The sequence below is a fragment of the Brachionichthys hirsutus genome, chromosome 18, assembly GCF_040956055.1.
Source record: "Brachionichthys hirsutus isolate HB-005 chromosome 18, CSIRO-AGI_Bhir_v1, whole genome shotgun sequence".
Lineage (NCBI taxonomy): Eukaryota > Metazoa > Chordata > Actinopteri > Lophiiformes > Brachionichthyidae > Brachionichthys > Brachionichthys hirsutus.
This window is the reverse complement of record NC_090914.1, coordinates 11,724,027-11,741,526: the sequence shown is the minus strand read 5'-3', so window position 1 is coordinate 11,741,526 and position 17,500 is coordinate 11,724,027. Positions and strand designations below refer to the sequence as shown.

At 52.9% G+C, this 17,500-nt stretch overlaps 2 protein-coding genes across 2 annotated transcripts in view; one reads left to right on the top strand and one right to left on the bottom strand.

Moving 5' to 3' along the window:
* Window positions 1-10,727, bottom strand: part of eipr1 (EARP complex and GARP complex interacting protein 1) — a 44,560-nt gene extending 33,833 nt beyond the window's left edge. Inside the window, exons 1-4 of the mRNA XM_068752465.1 lie at window positions 10,468-10,727; window positions 10,201-10,284; window positions 2,916-3,048; window positions 1,891-2,047 (exon numbers count right to left, since the gene is read on the bottom strand). Coding sequence (XP_068608566.1) covers window positions 1,891-2,047; window positions 2,916-3,048; window positions 10,201-10,284; window positions 10,468-10,509 — 416 coding nt within the window. The 5' untranslated portion in view covers window positions 10,510-10,727. The remainder of the gene's footprint in view (window positions 1-1,890; window positions 2,048-2,915; window positions 3,049-10,200; window positions 10,285-10,467) is intronic.
* A 9-nt stretch (window positions 10,728-10,736) lies between these two features.
* trappc12 (trafficking protein particle complex subunit 12) overlaps window positions 10,737-17,500 on the top strand; it is a 22,160-nt gene continuing 15,396 nt past the window's right edge. The window contains exons 1-3 of the mRNA XM_068752464.1: window positions 10,737-10,785; window positions 11,177-12,445; window positions 13,205-13,321. Of these exons, the coding sequence (XP_068608565.1) occupies window positions 11,183-12,445; window positions 13,205-13,321 (1,380 nt within the window). The 5' untranslated portion in view covers window positions 10,737-10,785; window positions 11,177-11,182. The remainder of the gene's footprint in view (window positions 10,786-11,176; window positions 12,446-13,204; window positions 13,322-17,500) is intronic.

Here is a 17,500-nt window from a genome sequence, read left to right as displayed (position 1 = left end):
GAGCATTGATCTTTATTGTCATGGCGGAGTGATGGCGCGGCGTTGAGCTGCTAGAGCTCAGAGTAGAAGACGAAAGGATCTCGTTGAGACTCCACCCTGGAATGTGGCTTAAAAAACAAACAGTCATTTGAAGGAAGGAGAACGAGTCAGATGTGAAAGAAAATACGCGAGAGAGGAGGAGTTAGGAAGCAGGAAGGAAGGTAGGAACGTAACGATGCAGAGACACGGAGGAACGTACAGGAGGAAGGTAGGAACGTCCTGACGCAGAGACACAGAGGAACGTACAGGAAGGAAGGTAGGAACGTAACGATGCAGAGACACTGAGGAACGTACAGGAAGGAAGGTAGGAACGTAACAATGCAGAGACACAGAGGAACGTACAGGAAGGAAGGTAGGAACGTCATGATGCAGAGACACAGAGGAACGTACAGGAAGGAAGGTAGGAACGTCATGATGCAGAGACACAGAGGAACGTACAGGAGGAAGGTAGGAACGTCATGATGCAGAGACACAGAGGAACGTACGGGAGGAAGGTAGGAACGTCATGATGCAGAGACACAGAGGAACGTACAGGAGGAAGGTAGGAACGTCCTGGCGCAGAGACACAGAGGAACGTACAGGAAGGAAGGTAGGAACGTAACGATGCAGAGACACGGAGGAACGTACAGGAAGGAAGGTAGGAACGTCATGATGCAGAGACACAGAGGAATGTACAGGAGGAAGGTAGGAACGTCATGATGCAGAGACACAGAGGAACGTACAGGAGGAAGGTAGGAACGTCATGATGCAGAGACACTGAAGAACGTACAGGAGGAAGGTAGGAACGTCATGATGCAGAGACACAGAGGAATGTACAGGAGGAAGGTAGGAACGTCATGATGCAGAGACACTGAAGAACGTACAGGAGGAAGGTAGGAACGTCCTGACGCAGAGACACTGAGGAACGTACAGGAAGGAAGGTAGGAACGTCATGATGCAGAGACACAGAGGAACGTACAGGAAGGAAGGTAGGAACGTCCTGATGCAGAGACACAGAGGAACGTACAGGAGGAAGGTAGGAACGTCATGATGCAGAGACACAGAGGAACGTACAGGAAGGAAGGTAGGAACGTAAAGATGCAGAGACACAGAGGAACGTACAGGAGGAAGGTAGGAACGTACATCCTGCATCGTTTGAGGTGGGAAACTCCCGGCCCTTCAGCTGACGGCTGAATGAGAGGCGTTACGGCCGACAGCAGGGGTCACCGCTCTGTTAAACCGCTCAATTTACCTCTAATATAGATCATGATTGATATTCATCGATGCCAAGGAGCCGATCGTGTTAATGATCACTCACAATGATTATAACAATGATTTCAAAGGAGGAAAGAGATAAGCATCAGTATTTTCAGAACCGGCCAGCGGGTAGCTAATGTGGTCATTGCCCATGGGCAACCCTCTCTCGCTCTCTCTCTCTCTCTGTCGGCATGGCAACGCAGATGCCACATAGAAAACAACGACCAAATCTGGAGTCCTCCCGTCCATCTTCACCTCTGGCTCCTTCCTGACTGTCCTCACCGCGGTTCAGACCGTAAAGGCTGAACGGGGGAGCCGATCGCTGCTGATCGACTAATCAATAGCAGTGGGCTCGGCGCTACAAGCAAATCACGTCACCCCCAGAATGCCTTGCGACCCCCAAACAAAACAGATTTTATAGCTTATAAGAATTAACTATATATTTTTGTCTCTGTATTGTAATGTATATGTATTGACGTAGTAGAAGTACATTCTTGAGTTTTCAGAGACTCAGTCTCCAACGAATGGACGCTCCCGAGGTAGAGCGTCTGCTCCTCGTACGGAGGTCACACAGCGAGAGACTCAAGGCACGCTCCACCAACGCAGCACGCCTACCAGGCCGCGTTGCCGTGGGCACCGTCGCCTAGGTGACAGAGCAGCTCCAGGGTTTGGGGGTTGTGGGCAGAGTCGTCAGGAGACTCGTGGCTTCCTGTCTCCCAGTCGGACGGCATCCGCCAAACAGCTGCAGAGGACGCCACCCGGCTGTCACTGGCTGGAGAAGACACGCACGCACGCACGCACGCACACACGCACACGCACACACACGCACACACACCTTGTTAGAGCGCATTGTGTTTGGGGATAAGCTCCAACACCATTCTTCCACACGGCGCCGTTAATTGGAACCAGTGAAGTAAATTAAGAACTGATACAGTAATTGGACTGAAAGCGTGAAGCCGGAGGGCAGAAGCAATCACAGCGAGGGAGGGGGGCACTTCCTGCTGTTCCTACTGACAGTGTGTGTGTGTGGGGGGGGGGGGCGCTGGCATAAAGCTTCATCGTGGAATTAAAAGGCAACCCCCCCCCCATAAGCATCCTCCTGCGACGCCACCATGCTTAATGCTATTCTAATATTAGCACGTAAACAAGGAAGGTAGGCAATCAGGTCCTCCTATCGTCCACCAATCGGGTCCTCCTATCGTCCACCAATCAGGTCCTCCTATCGTCCAGCAGCTATAGTGGGATTATAGTCAAACACCGAAAAACAGAGAGTGTGTCTAAGACGCGTCTGAGCAGAGTGGGGGACAGATGGAGACGGTGGGACTCACTCTGAGCAGAGTGGGGGACAGACGGAGACGGTGGGACTCACTCTGAGCAGAGTGGGGAACAGACGGAGACGGTGGGACTCACTCTGGTTGTAGCAGAGTGGGGGACAGACAGAGACGGAGGGACTCACTCTGGTTGTAGCAGAGTGGGGGACAGACAGAGACGGAGGGACTCACTCTGGTTGTAGCAGAGTGGGGGACAGACAGAGAAGGAGGGACTCACTCTGGTTGTAGCAGAGTGGGGGACAGACAGAGACGGAGGGACTCACTCTGGTTGTAGCAGAGTGGGGGACAGACGGAGACGGTGGGACTCACTCTGGTTGTAGCAGGTGGTGAGGACAGCCTTGTCTGCAGGACTGGCGCAGATGTCCCAGATCTCCCCAGCCGGGTGCAGAAGGACGTTCTTATTGATGATGTTATTCTCATCATCAAAGTCAATGATGTGTATCTGGAAGAAGCAGAGAGACAGGGAGACGCTGGGGACTGGGTTCCAGTCAGGACATCAGGACCAGTTAAAAAGACACATCTGGATCCAGCTGCAGGAAGTGTCTCCGGCTCTAGATCCGATTTGAATGTGAACGCCTCTCTTTGAACAATTGTCCTTTGAAGCTGGACCAAAACTACGACTTGAATTTGTCTTGAACTGGAACTCCTCCTCCTCTAACTCACCTCCTACCTGTGGAGCGTAAGAACTTCTCCTTCTCCTCTAACTCACCTCCTACCTGTGGAGCGTAAGAACTTCTCCTTCTCCTCTAACTCACCTCCTACCTGTGGAGCGTAAGAACTTCTCCTTCTCCTCTAACTCACCTCCTACCTGTGGAGCGTAAGAACTTCTCCTTCTCCTCTAACTCACCTCCTACCTGTGGAGCGTAAGAACTTCTCCTTCTCCTCTAACTCACCTCCTACCTGTGGAGCGTAAGAACTTCTCCTCCTCCTCTAACTCACCTCCTACCTGTGGAGCGCAAGAACTTCTCCTTCTCCTCTAACTCACCTCCTGCCTGTGGAGCGTAAGAACTTCTCCTTCTCCTCTAACTCACCTCCTACCTGTGGAGCGTAAGAACTTCTCCTTCTCCTCTAACTCACCTCCTACCTGTGGAGCGTAAGAACTTCTCCTTCTCCTCTAACTCACCTCCTACCTGTGGAGCGTAAGAACTTCTCCTTCTCCTCTAACTCACCTCCTACCTGTGGAGCGTAAGAACTTCTCCTCCTCCTCTAACTCACCTCCTACCTGTGGAGCGTAAGAACTTCTCCTCCTCCTCTAACTCACCTCCTACCTGTGGAGCGTAAGAACTTCTCCTTCTCCTCTAACTCACCTCCTACCTGTGGAGCGTAAGAACTTCTCCTTCTCCTCTAACTCACCTCCTACCTGTGGAGCGTAAGAACTTCTCCTCCTCCTCTAACTCACCTCCTACCTGTGGAGCGTAAGAACTTCTCCTCCTCCTCTAACTCAACTCCTACCTGTGGAGCGTAAGAACTTCTCCTTCTCCTCTAACTCACCTCCTACCTGTGGAGCGTAAGAACTTCTCCTCCTCCTCTAACTCACCTCCTACCTGTGGAGCGTAAGAACTTCTCCTTCTCCTCTAACTCACCTCCTACCTGTGGAGCGTAAGAACTTCTCCTTCTCCTCTAACTCACCGCCTACCTGTGGAGCGTAAGAACTTCTCCTTCTCCTCTAACTCACCTCCTACCTGTGGAGCGTAAGAACTTCTCCTTCTCCTCTAACTCACCTCCTACCTGTGGAGCGTAAGAACTTCTCCTCCTCCTCTAACTCACCTCCTACCTGTGGAGCGTAAGAACTTCTCCTTCTCCTCTAACTCACCTCCTACCTGTGGAGCGTAAGAACTTCTCCTTCTCCTCTAACTCACCTCCTACCTGTGGAGCGTAAGAACTTCTCCTTCTCCTCTAACTCACCTCCTACCTGTGGAGCGTAAGAACTTCTCCTTCTCCTCTAACTCACCTCCTACCTGTGGAGCGTAAGAACTTCTCCTTCTCCTCTAACTCACCTCCTACCTGTGGAGCGTAAGAACTTCTCCCCATGGTGGTTCTCCGTCAGATTGGAGGCGGGACAGTCTCACTGAGTTCTCCAACGTTCTAAAGTGTGGTCTGATCTGGTCTGATCTGGTCTGAACTCGTCTGAACTCGTCTGATCTGGTCTGATCTGGTCTGATCTGGTCTGAACTCGTCTGAACTGGTCTGAACTCGTCTGAACTCGTCTGAACTCGTCTGAACTCGTCTGAACTCGTCTGAACTCGTCTGATCTGGTCTGATCTGGTCTGATCTGGTCTGATCTGGTCTGATCTGGTCTGAACTCGTCTGAACTGGTCTGAACTCGTCTGAACTCGTCTGAACTCGTCTGATCTGGTCTGAACTCGTCTGATCTGGTCTGATCTGGTCTGATCTGGTCTGATCTGGTCTGATCTGGTCTGAACTCGTCTGAACTCGTCTGATCTGGTCTGATCTGGTCTGATCTGGTCTGAACTCGTCTGAACTGGTCTGAACTCGTCTGAACTCGTCTGAACTCGTCTGATCTGGTCTGAACTCGTCTGATCTGGTCTGATCTGGTCTGATCTGGTCTGATCTGGTCTGATCTGGTCTGAACTGGTCTGAACTGGTCTGAACTGGTCTGATCTGGTCTGAACTGGTCTGAACTCGTCTGAACTGGTCTGATCTGGTCTAAACTCGTCTGAACTGGTCTGAACTCGTCTGAACTCGTCTGAACTCGTCTGAACTCGTCTGAACTCGTCTGAACTCGTCTGAACTCGTCTGAACTCGTCTGAACTCGTCTGATCTGGTCTGATCTGGTCTGATCTGGTCTGAACTCGTCTGAACTCGTCTGAACTCGTCTGAACTCGTCTGATCTGGTCTGAACTCGTCTGAACTCGTCTGAACTCGTCTGATCTGGTCTGATCTGGTCTGATCTCGTCTGAACTCGTCTGATCTGGTCTGAACTCGTCTGATCTGGTCTGAACTCGTCTGATCTGGTCTGAACTCGTCTGATCTGGTCTGAACTCGTCTGATCTGGTCTGATCTGATCTGGTCTGAACTGGTCTGAACTCGTCTGATCTGGTCTGGTCTGAACTCGTCTGAACTCGTCTGATCTGGTCTGATCTGATCTGGTCTGAACTGGTCTGAACTGGTCTGATCTGGTCTGGTCTGAACTCGTCTGAACTCGTCTGAACTGGTCTGATCTGGTCTGAACTCGTCTGAACTCGTCTGAACTCGTCTGAACTCGTCTGAACTCGTCTGAACTCGTCTGAACTCGTCTGATCTGGTCTGAACTCGTCTGATCTGGTCTGAACTCGTCTGAACTCGTCTGGTCTGGTCTGGTCTGGTCTGAACTCGTCTGAACTGGTCTGAACTGGTCTGAACTCGTCTGAACTGGTCTGGTCTGAACTCGTCTGAACTGGTCTGAACTGGTCTGAACTCGTCTGAACTGGTCTGGTCTGAACTCGTCTGAACTGGTCTGAACTGGTCTGAACTGGTCTGAACTGGTCTGGTCTGGTCTGAACTGGTCTGAACTCGTCTGAACTGGTCTGGTCTGGTCTGGTCTGAACTCGTCTGAACTGGTCTGAACTGGTCTGGTCTGGTCTGAACTCGTCTGAACTGGTCTGAACTCGTCTGGTCTGGTCTGGTCTGGTCTGGTCTGATCTGGTCTGAACTGGTCTGATCTGGTCTGAACTGGTCTGAACTGGTCTGAACTGGTCTGATCTGGTCTGAAGATGCAGACCAGGGTTCACCGTTAAACCGGAACTACTAGGACCCAGAGAACAAGTTCTACAGGCTCCGTGATCTGGTGTGATGAGGCTCACAGGTGAAGTCTATAACCCGCTAATGTAAAGGGAGGGGGGGGCTCGATTTAATGCAGTCCAGGGCCACGCAGTAAAACAGCGAGGATCTCGAGGTTAATGCTGCCTCCTCCCATCAGAGACACTTACAGCACCTTGGGGGGGCATTAACGGCCATGCACTGGACAATAACTCCTGCTACCCCCCCCCCCCCCCTCTGTGCTGCTTTTACAGGCCAAACGAGGAGGAGGAGGAGGAGGAGGAGCATCCTTCAGCCTCCTCAAAGTCACATCGCAGCTCCTAACCTTGAGTCGGACCGCACGGAGCAAGAAATTAGATTACGCAAAGTTATCATTTTATGGTGGTGGGGAGCGGCGCAAATAAATTCAGGCCGGCGGGACAGAGTAATTGGAGCCCCCCCCCCCCCCCCCCCCCCCGAATGAACCCAGGTGTGAGAGGAGAGAGGTTCCAGTCCTTCTCCCCCAGGTCCCGGGGAGCGACTCTCAGCCTTCAGCCACTCGGGAAACCAATGATGTTCCGATGCTGGGAGGAATCGAGTTGGGGAGGCTGGTGGCCCCCACTCTGCATCATGCCTAAGGGGGGGGGGCGTTACTAGCCGGACCCAGCAGCATGACCGAAGGGTTTCAGACGCAGTGGGGGGGGGGGTGATAGGGTCATTTGCTAATTTTCAATGTAATGTAACTGTTAGGTGAAGAACAGTCCCATCTGGTGGGCAGCGATGTTTGCGCCCTAAAAGTATTGTGATGTCACTGGGTCAAGAGGTGGAGCTACGAAGGTGATAAATAAACATGTTCCGGGAAGCGGAACGGAGTTGGTTTGGAGGAGCGCGCCAGACCACCAGGTCTTGGCTGCGTCAGAGAAAAAGGATCCCTGCCTCCGCCTGATTCATTTCAATGCGTTTAAAATAATTACAACAATGTTAGAGACTTTATCCCCAACAGGGGGGTGGCAGCGAGAATGTTGCATCCGTCTCCAGCAGACCGTAGGGTCGTCCTATCATTGAGAGGTTGGCGGTTCGATTCCCGGCTCAGGCACATGTGTACACTGTCGCTGTGTCCTTAGGCAAGGCACTTCACCCACGTTGCCTGGGCGACCAGCAGCAGACTACAGTTAGAAAGTGTAACTGCTGTAAACCAAATTGCCCTCCGAGGGACGAAATCAAGAACAAGTATTTAGTATTAGTAGTATTTAGTTCCATATCTCATCTCTTTGAACACGTCACTGTGACAGGAAGCGCTAGGATGAGTAGATTGTTATACCGACCCCCCCCCCGTGAGACTCGCTGCACGAAACTTGGATCGAACCAGGTCTGCATTGGAAGCCAAACCGCTTTCACACCTGAAGCTGCCAGGAAACACGGCGGCTTGTTCCGGCAGCGACCTTTCCCTCAAAGGAGCCCCCCCCCACACACACACACAGCAGCAGCGACCTCTCCCTCGAAGGAGCCAATTGTTCACGCACGTCAACAATCCTCGTCAATAAATTATTTTCATGTTCAGGGAACAAAAACGTCTTTATGTCTCACGTGCCGTTTTATTTCAAAAGGACTTTCAGAAGCGTTCCGTGAAGGATTCCTCCCGCATGGAAAAGTCACACAATCAGCCATCGTGTTCTTTTTAGATCCATAAATCAGTGTTAGATTATTTATCAACTTTATTCAAAACCGTCTGCGGAACTGACCCCCCCCCCCCCCCCCCCCCGTTTAGCCCATTTATAATCCCGTCCTAGCAACTATTGCTCCGCCTTTCTCCACGCAAATCCAGATTGACGTGAAAGACCCGACAGCAGGGGCAGGACCTGACCCGAACCCGACCTGACCCGAACCCGACCTGACCCGAACCCGACCTGACCCGAACCCGACCTGACCCGAACCCGACCTGACCCGAACCCGACCTGACCCGAACCCGACCTGACCCGAACCCGACCTGACCCGAACCCGACCTGACCCGAACCCGACCTGACCCGAACCCGACCTGACCCGAACCCGACCTGACCCGAACCCGACCTGACCCGAACCCGACCTGACCCGAACCCGACCTGACCCGAACCCGACCTGACCCGAACCTGACCCGAACCCGACCTGACCCGAACCCGACCTGACCCGAACCTGACCTGACCCGAACCTGACCTGACCCGAACCTGACCTGACCCGAACCCGACCTGACCCGAACCCGACCTGACCCGAACCCGACCTGACCCGAACCGACCCGACCTGACCCAAACCCGACCTGACCCGAACCCGACCTGACCCGAACCCGACCTGACCCGAACCCGACCTGACCCGAACCCGACCTGACCCGAACCCGACCTGACCCGAACCCGACCTGACCCAAACCCGACCTGCTGGACCCCTTTCTGTGGTCTTGGATTTTTCACGTGGCCCCCCCAACCTACACGCAGTACTTCAACAGCCGGCCATTTTGAATGTCCTCCATTTGGGGAATTATGGAGGGGATTGAGATTTTCATCTATGCAACAAGAGTACTGCACAGTACACAATAAGAATACAGCACAGAATGCACAACACAAGTACTGCACAGACTACACGACACGACTACTGCACAGACTACACAACAAGAGTACAGCACAGACTGCACAACACGAGTACTGCACAGACTACACAACAAGAGTACAGCACAGACTACACAACACGAGTACAGCACAGAGTACACGACACGAGTACAGCACAGAGTACACGACACGAGTACTGCACAGACTACACGACACGAGTACTGCACAGACTACACAACACGAGTACTGCACAGACTACACGACACGAGTACAGCACAGAGTACACGACACGAGTACTGCACAGACTACACGACACGAGTACTGCACAGACTACACGACACGAGTACTGCACAGACTACACGACACGAGTACTGCACAGACTACACGACACGAGTACTGCACAGACTACACGACACGAGTACTGCACAGACTACACGACACGAGTACTGCACAGACTACACGACACGAGTACTGCACAGACTACACGACACGAGTACTGCACAGACTACACGACACGAGTACTGCACAGACTACACGACACGAGTACTGCACAGACTACACGACACGAGTACTGCACAGACTACACAACAAGAGTACAGCACAGACTACACGACACGAGCACTGCACAGACTACACGACACGAGTACTGCACAGACTACACGACACGAGTACTGCACAGACTACACGACACGAGTACTGCACAGACTACACGACACGAGTACTGCACAGACTACACGACACGAGTACTGCATAGACTGCACAACACGAGTACTGCACAGACTACACGACACGAGTACTGCACAGACTACACGACACGAGTACTGCACAGACTACACGACACGAGTACTGCACAGACTACACGACACGAGTACTGCACAGACTACACGACACGAGTACTGCATAGACTGCACAACACGAGTACTGCACAGACTACACGACACGAGTACTGCACAGACTACACGACACGAGTACTGCACAGACTACACGACACGAGTACTGCACAGACTGCACGACAGGAGTACTGCATAGACTACACAACAAGAGTACAGCACAGACTACACGACACGAGTACTGCACAGACTGCACGACAGGAGTACTGCATAGACTACACAACAAGAGTACTGCACAGACTAATATCATATCGGATCATTATACACCGTCTACTTCTCTGCATGTTAAAATGAAAATTGAAACGTATATAAATTAAGCCAAACATGTTATTTTATTTAACCTATCACTGCTCGCTCTCTGCCTCTGACGTCACTAATGGCCCGCCCCCTCACCTGGTTGTCGAACCTGAGCGACTGCGTGCCCACGAGGAACCGGACGGCGTCGGCCTCAGCCGTCTGCGCTGAAAGTGCTCGTGCCTGCGAAGTACACGGAAATAAATGCGTTCAGTAGCGCCAACATGAGACTGATTTCATGAGTGCAGTTAATGGAATAGTACGGCGACACAGTTACACATCCATTTACGGAGACGAAGAGAGCGTCAACGAGCGTGTACTTCGTGTATTGTGTACTGCATGATGCCGCGGAACACGAAGCAATACCTGAAACTCGAGACCGTAAATCACTGGAGCGTCGTCCTCCATTTGCAGCTCGACTACAAACCCAAAACTCGAGACTGTCCGGATGCGCTGCGCAACGAAACGAGCGCTCCACTTCCGCGATTCCTCAAGAGAGGCGTCCCGCTTTAATGACGTAAAGACAGGCGTCCAACGTAGCGAGGTCGCCCGAAGCTACGTAGTGACCGTCGTGAATACGGGAAAAAGCCCGCAGCATGAAGTTTGTCCGCGCCGCATTGCCGTACTTGCTGACCCGTCGGAAGTCACGCATGCGCACCGGTGTTCTATCTGTCAGTCTGTGAGGTAAGAACTCGTATCTGTATCTCAGGTTTTATTTATTATCTCATTTCTCTGAATCGAACGTCGGTGGGCTCCGTGCTTTCCGAGAGGCGGACCGGAAGTATGACGCACATATCTGACGCAGGGAAGCAGCTGTAAGCAGGAGCTAGCAGGAGCTAGCAGGAGCTAGCCGGTATCAATGTAGCATAACATCGATACCGGCTAGCGGCTACTACTCCTAATCGAAGTCGGAGGCTTACAGCAGCGTCTCCTTTATAAGACGTCAAACAATAGAATCGATATTCTTTGTTGCTGATCAGAAAACAAACGGGAGGAGGGGCCTAGCGTTTCAGGAGACAGCGTTGATTGGTCGGCCACTGTGAACATGCATTGATTGATCTGTCTTATCTTTAAGAGTGAGATGGACAGTGGAGAGACGCCCGCCCAGCGCCCAGTCTCCATGGACATTACGGACGACGATGAAACCAGGGACACCAGGCCAGCCCCTGTCCTCCAGGGGGACGCTGTCCACCTCCAGGGTGACACCAGTCTGACCCCTGTCCTCCAGATAGACACTGTCCACCTCCAGGGTGACACCAGTCCCACCCCTGTCCTCCAGGGGGACACCACCCACCTTGGCGGGGGGGTTGTCCCTCCCCAGGAGGACAGCGTTGTCCCTCCCTCACAGAGCCTTAATGACCAGATGATGGAGAGCGTCATGATTTCTGATTCACCCAGCAACAGTGAAGAGGACGACATCGTCCCCATTGACATATTCATGGGGGAGGAGCCGGAGGAGCAGGAGGAGGAGGAGCAGGAGGAGCAGCAGGAGACCCTCGCGTTGTCCCTTTCTGCAAACAGACAGCAGCACCTTGAGTTCGGGCTGCGTCTAACTGCTGGAGAACCGGAGAGCGCTGGTCCCGATGAGGACGTAGAGGAGGACGACCCGGAGCGTGTCGGTCTCCGTGGCGATATCCAGAGACCACCTGTCCTCCAAGGGGAGGAGCCTGCCCCGCCCGAAGCCGTGTCCAGCCAGCCGAGGTCGCTGGTGCCGGACGGCTTCCAGCCCACCCTCGTCAAGTCGCCCAGCTTTGGGGTTGGGGTTGGGGCTGGGGGGGGGGCGGTGACCCCCAACAAGCCGGCGCCCCCCCTCGTGTGCCAGCCCAGCCCCAGCCTCAGTAAGTTCTTCACCGAGAACGGGCAGACCAATCCGGCCTCAGACTTCTTTGATTCCTTCACGGCCCCGTCGTCCTTTATTTCTGTCTCCAATCCAAACGCTGAGATGCCCCCTTGCCCCCCGGGGGCAAAGACAACAGCCCCGACTCCCGAGAGACGGCTGTCTTCGGCGTCCTCCTCCATCTCCCTGGGGGGGGACGCGGCGTTTAGCCCAGCCGCTGCAGAATCCACGCCCAATCCCCAAGCCCCGCCCCCTGCCCCGCCCCCAGCTGCCCCGCTGAAGCCCCTCAACCCCCTCCGGGCTGCGTTTTCGGGCAGCGACGACCCATTTGCCAAGGCGCTGATCCTGAGTGAGGTGGACCGGCGCCACGATGCCTGGCTGCCGTCCGAGGACACCAGGAAGCTGCTGGTCCCTGGGGCCCCCCCGCCGCTGGTCCCTGGGGCCCCCCCGCAGTGTAATCCAGCCTCCAGGCTGACGATGCCTGGACTGAAGTTCGACAACCTGCAGGTGGGGCAGTCGGCTGTGCGTTCATGATGGAGGATAGCGACGTACGGTTTACAGTCGCAGAAAGATTACACGAGTCGGTTAGCATGCGGCTAGCTATGTGTAGCTCAAAACGTTGTATTGATGACTTTTGTGTACGAATGAATGTTGGACATCAGACAATCCAGATCTGAGTCATAATCTGGGTTTGGGAGATGAAACGAGTCTCTAGAGGCGTTCACCGTCTCGGCGCCCCCTACTGCCACAGCTTCTGGGTTCAGACTTGTTGCGTGTGCCATCGTGTGTCCTGTGTTGCGTCTCTAGAGGCGTTCACCGTCTCGGCGCCCCCTACTGCCACAGCTTCTGGGTTCAGACTTGTTGCGTGTGCCATCGTGTGTCCTGTGTTGCGTCTCTAGAGGCGTTCACCGTCTCGGCGCCCCCTACTGCCACAGCTTCTGGGTTCAGACTTGTTGCGTGTGCCATCGTGTGTCCTGTGTTACGTCTCTAGAGGCGTTCACCGTCTCGGCGCCCCCTACTGTCACAGCTTCTGGGTTCAGACTTGTTGCGTGTGCCATCGTGTGTCCTGTGTTACGTCTGTAGAGGCGTTCACCGTCTCGGCGCCCCCTACTGTCACAGCTTCTGGGTTCAGACTTGTTGCGCGTGCCATCGTGTGTCCTGTGTTACGTCTCTAGAGGCGTTCACCGTCTCGGCGCCCCCTACTGTCACAGCTTCTGGGTTCAGACTTGTTGCGTGTGCCATCGTATGATCTTTATTTCTTTACAGGGCGACGCTGTGAAAGACTTGATGCTCCGGTTCCTGGGAGAGCAAGCGGCGGCGAAGCGTCAGGTCCTGACAGCCAACTCCGTGGACCAGTCTGTGGGGGGCCTCCAGCAGCTCATCGTGAGTCTCTCGTTGTGTTCACCGCTCGGGTCCAGAACATTCAGGCTGCGAATGAGACCAAAGTGAAACGAGCACCCTTTCCCTTGGGAAACATTCAGCGTGATTTCAGCCTGTTTACGAAACAATTTCCTGTCGAGTTCCCATTACGCACTCGTACGAGGGCTTTGGACCGGAGCACATGGGGGTGGAGCCGGTAATGGCGAGCGCTGCTCTCTTTTTATTTATTCAGCCGGATGAAGGAAGCACGACTTTCATGATGAAAGTCCCTCAGCTTTTCACACACATTGTACGACCGGGCGCCAAACCACGGCGGCACGCGTTGAAACAGCAAGCTGGTATTCCAGACATAAAAGCGGCGTAGGTATAACACAGTGTCATCTGCGTCTGTAGAAAGCCGCACTCCGTAAACACAGAGGGAACAAAGTCAGAAGAATCCTGTATCGTTTCAGCTACAGCTAGTCCTCCCTTCTTGAGTTAGCTGCTAAATGCTCCTAGCTCCTTTATTGTTTCAGCTACAGCTAGTCCTCCCTTCTTGAGTTAGCTGCTAAATGCTCCTAGCTCCTTTATCGTTTCAGCTACAGCTAGTCCTCCCTTCTTGAGTTAGCCGCTAAATGCTCCTAGCTCCTTTATCGTTTCAGCTACAGCTAGTCCTCCCTTCTTGAGTTAGCCGCTAAATGCTCCTAGCTCCTTTATCGTTTCAGCTACAGCTAGTCCTCCCTTCTTGAGTTAGCTGCTAAATGCTCCTAGCTCCTGTATCGTTTCAGCTACAGCTAGTCCTCCCTTCTTGAGTTAGCTGCTAAATGCTCCTAGCTCCTTTATTGTTTCAGCTACAGCTAGTCCTCCCTTCTTGAGTTAGCCGCTAAATGCTCCTAGCTCCTTTATCGTTTCAGCTACAGCTAGTCCTCCCTTCTTGAGTTAGCTGCTAAATACTCCTAGCTCCTTTATCGTTTCAGCTACAGCTAGTCCTCCCTTCTTGAGTTAGCTGCTAAATGCTCCTAGCTCCTTTATTGTTTCAGCTACAGCTAACCCTCCCTTCTTGAGTTAGCCGCTAAATGCTCCCAGCTCCTTTATCGTTTCAAATGTTTGGGAATTCCCGTTTCCCTGTTTGAGCTGCAGCTAAATGTGTTCTGGATCGGGTTGATCAGCTTGTTCTCATTATTGATGTTGCTGGAAGCCGCTTTTCCCGTCCTGCAGCAATGGACGAGGGCGGGCGCCCACCTTTTGGAGGGTCTCCCAGCTGACCTGTACAGCCGGCGCTCCTAATAGCATTGCTGCTGGGTCAGGCCTGGGCCGACTGAACGCTCCGACTCGCTTGTCTCCTTTCTCTTCACATTACATCCGTTATTCTGCTGCCAGTAGGTGCGTTTACACATTTAACCCGGTTAAAATCCTGATCGGAATAAAAATGCTTCATGGACACACCTTAACCGGAATAGTCTAACCCAATCCAGCCTGATCCGGTCACAATTCTATCCCGATGGAGAGGGGTGCTTTATACCGATTTGTGACCCGGTCAGGGCGCATGAAAACACTTATTCCGATGTATCGGTACGAGTCGTCCTTACTGCGCATGTCTGTGACGTCAGCTACACGCGCTGCTGCTATTGCCGGAAGCTAGCTGAAGCAGAGCGAGCGAAAAGCACGGCGGGCGGAAGACAGAACTGGTCAATATCTGAGACAAACATGTTGCCGGAGACATTGAAGGAGGAAACTAAAAGCGCAAACGGGGAAAACGAGCGAAATAACGCTGACGTTTCAGGCAGGAAAGCGCGGAGCGATGATTTGTTTACAGCGGAAGTCGCTACGCTACGCTTCTTCTTCTACCATTTCCGGTGCTTTTGGTCAAACTGCGCATGTCAGAATATTCTGTTCCGATCAAAAGTGTGATGCATGAACACGCAAATCCTAATCGGATCGGATTTTTAGGGTCCATGAACACGCATCGGATCACAGTTTTACTCTGAACTCTGATCGGAATAAAGAAACTTTGTCCGTGTAAACGCACCTCGTCTGAACTCGCCCTCCTTGCTGCTGCCCTCCTGTGGTCCTCCCATCGCAGCGTCTGACCCGCCTTGAGAGGCAGTTGTTGTTTTAAACATAGTGGGACTTCTCTTCTCCTGCTGTGATCATGTATTATGCATGGTGATGCTGTGCATATTTCAAAGGCCTTGTGAATTTGTTGTGTGTATATATACACATGCAGTACATACATACATAAAGATGTACTTTCAGCTTGCAGTTAACTGCAGTATATGGTGCAGGTGGACGTGCATGTCTGAGAGGATCATATGTTGTGGGTGGCTCTCTGAGAGGCCGTGAGCCAGGACGGTGAAGACGGCCTGCAGGAGGCATGTCAAGGAGGCATGTCAAGGAGGCATGTCAAGGAGACATGTCAAGGAGCATGAATGGGAGTTTGTTTGTGGGACGCATGGGGGCAGGAGGCGCTCCAGCCAGCCGGCGGTCCCACCGTGTTTACTTCGTTGCAGTAATACCTTGACATACTAGTATAAGTCATTCCAGGACTTGAGGCAGAGCCTCAGGCGAGTACAGCCTGGACAGTACTGCGTGTTTCACGTCTCTACCGGTACTTTTGTTTGCTTGTCCAGTCTGTTCTTAAAGTCTTTTCTTGCAGGTAAGCAAACGTGGTGGATGTCCATGTTTATGTCGTTATTGTTGCATTGAATCTAAAATGCTTCGTTCGCACCGACGCATCGAACGTATCGTAGATCAATGCCTGTCCCTCCCTCAGAGCCACAGAGACTTCCTGTCCAATGGGCTGCTGCTCCGCTAGCTCAACCCAAGGCCGTCCGCCGAAGGACAGCGTCTCTGCAGCTCCCGTTGTGAAGCCAGCCAGTCCTTTCCCTAGTCACAAGCTCAGTTTGGTCGCTCGGCCTTCGCTGACATAGTGCTGAATGGATGAGTCGCCAGCTGCAGTTCAACAATCCCAAACCTGCAATGAACTTGTAGACCGAAGCCGTGAGTCAGGCTGTCAAGTAGCATCCGTCTGTGTGTTTTATCCTCGTCTGTAAATATAAATGTGGTATTCAGCGATCAGTCAGTTCATAGAGCAGTGTGTGTGTGTGTGTGTGTGTGCGTGTGTTGCACGTTTCTGCTTTGAGCTGGCAGAATGAGTCATGCTGCAGGGGCAGGTTGTAACTGCACTCACACACTGAGTACAAACATGTACTGGGACGGCTGGGAAAGTTGTCAATCAAAATAAACTTTTATTGCCTCACAAGGTAGGACATTTGTTTTTAACTTTTCCAGGTTGTGGGTCATGTTGCCCACCAGCTACGCTCGCTAGCCAGGGTGTGGGTTAGGGTGTGGGTTAGGGTGTGGGTTAGGGTGTGGGTTAGGGTGTGGGTTAGGGTTAGGGTTAGGGTGTGGGTTAGGGTTAGGGTTAGGGTGTGGGTTAGGGTGTGGGTTAGGGTTAGGGTTAGGGTTAGGGTTAGGGTGTGGGTTAGGGTTAGGGTGTGGGTTAGGGTTAGGGTTAGGGTGTGGGTTAGGGTGTGGGTTAGGGTTAGGGTTAGGGTGTGGGTTAGGGTTAGGGTTAGGGTGTGGGTGTGGGTTAGGGTTAGGGTGTGGGTTAGGGTGTGGGTTAGGGTGTGGGTTAGGGTGTGGGTTAGGGTTAGGGTGTGGGTTAGGGTTAGGGTGTGGGTGTGGGTTAGGGTTAGGGTGTGGGTTAGGGTGTGGGTTAGGGTTAGGGTTAGGGTGTGGGTTAGGGTTAGGGTTAGGGTGTGGGTTAGGGTGTGGGTTAGGGTTAGGGTGTGGGTTAGGGTTAGGGTGTGGGTTAGGGTTAGGGTTAGGGTTAGGGTTAGGGTTCGGTGAGCTTTTGTAGCGCTGAAGGGCATGTCTAGCCCGTTTCACCTTGCTCTGTGTACACAGAGTACAGACAGGTGCTCTGGACCTCTTATTGGACGTACAACAGAACATGCGCTGCTTAGCAACACACCGGAGACTGAGTTTAGTGCAGGAGCTACTCGGGTCTGTGTGCTGCTATTTAATGGACAGAGCGTCGCGATCAGTCTGGGACTCAAATGGAATCAGGCCAGTCACAAACGTCTCTTGATGTTCTCTTAGGAAAGGGAAATGAGGACGTTGTGTTGTTGTTGTTGTTGACGAGTAGAGCATCAGAACCGGGAGCCCACTCGTCCATCCGATGGCCCAGAGGAAGCGGCG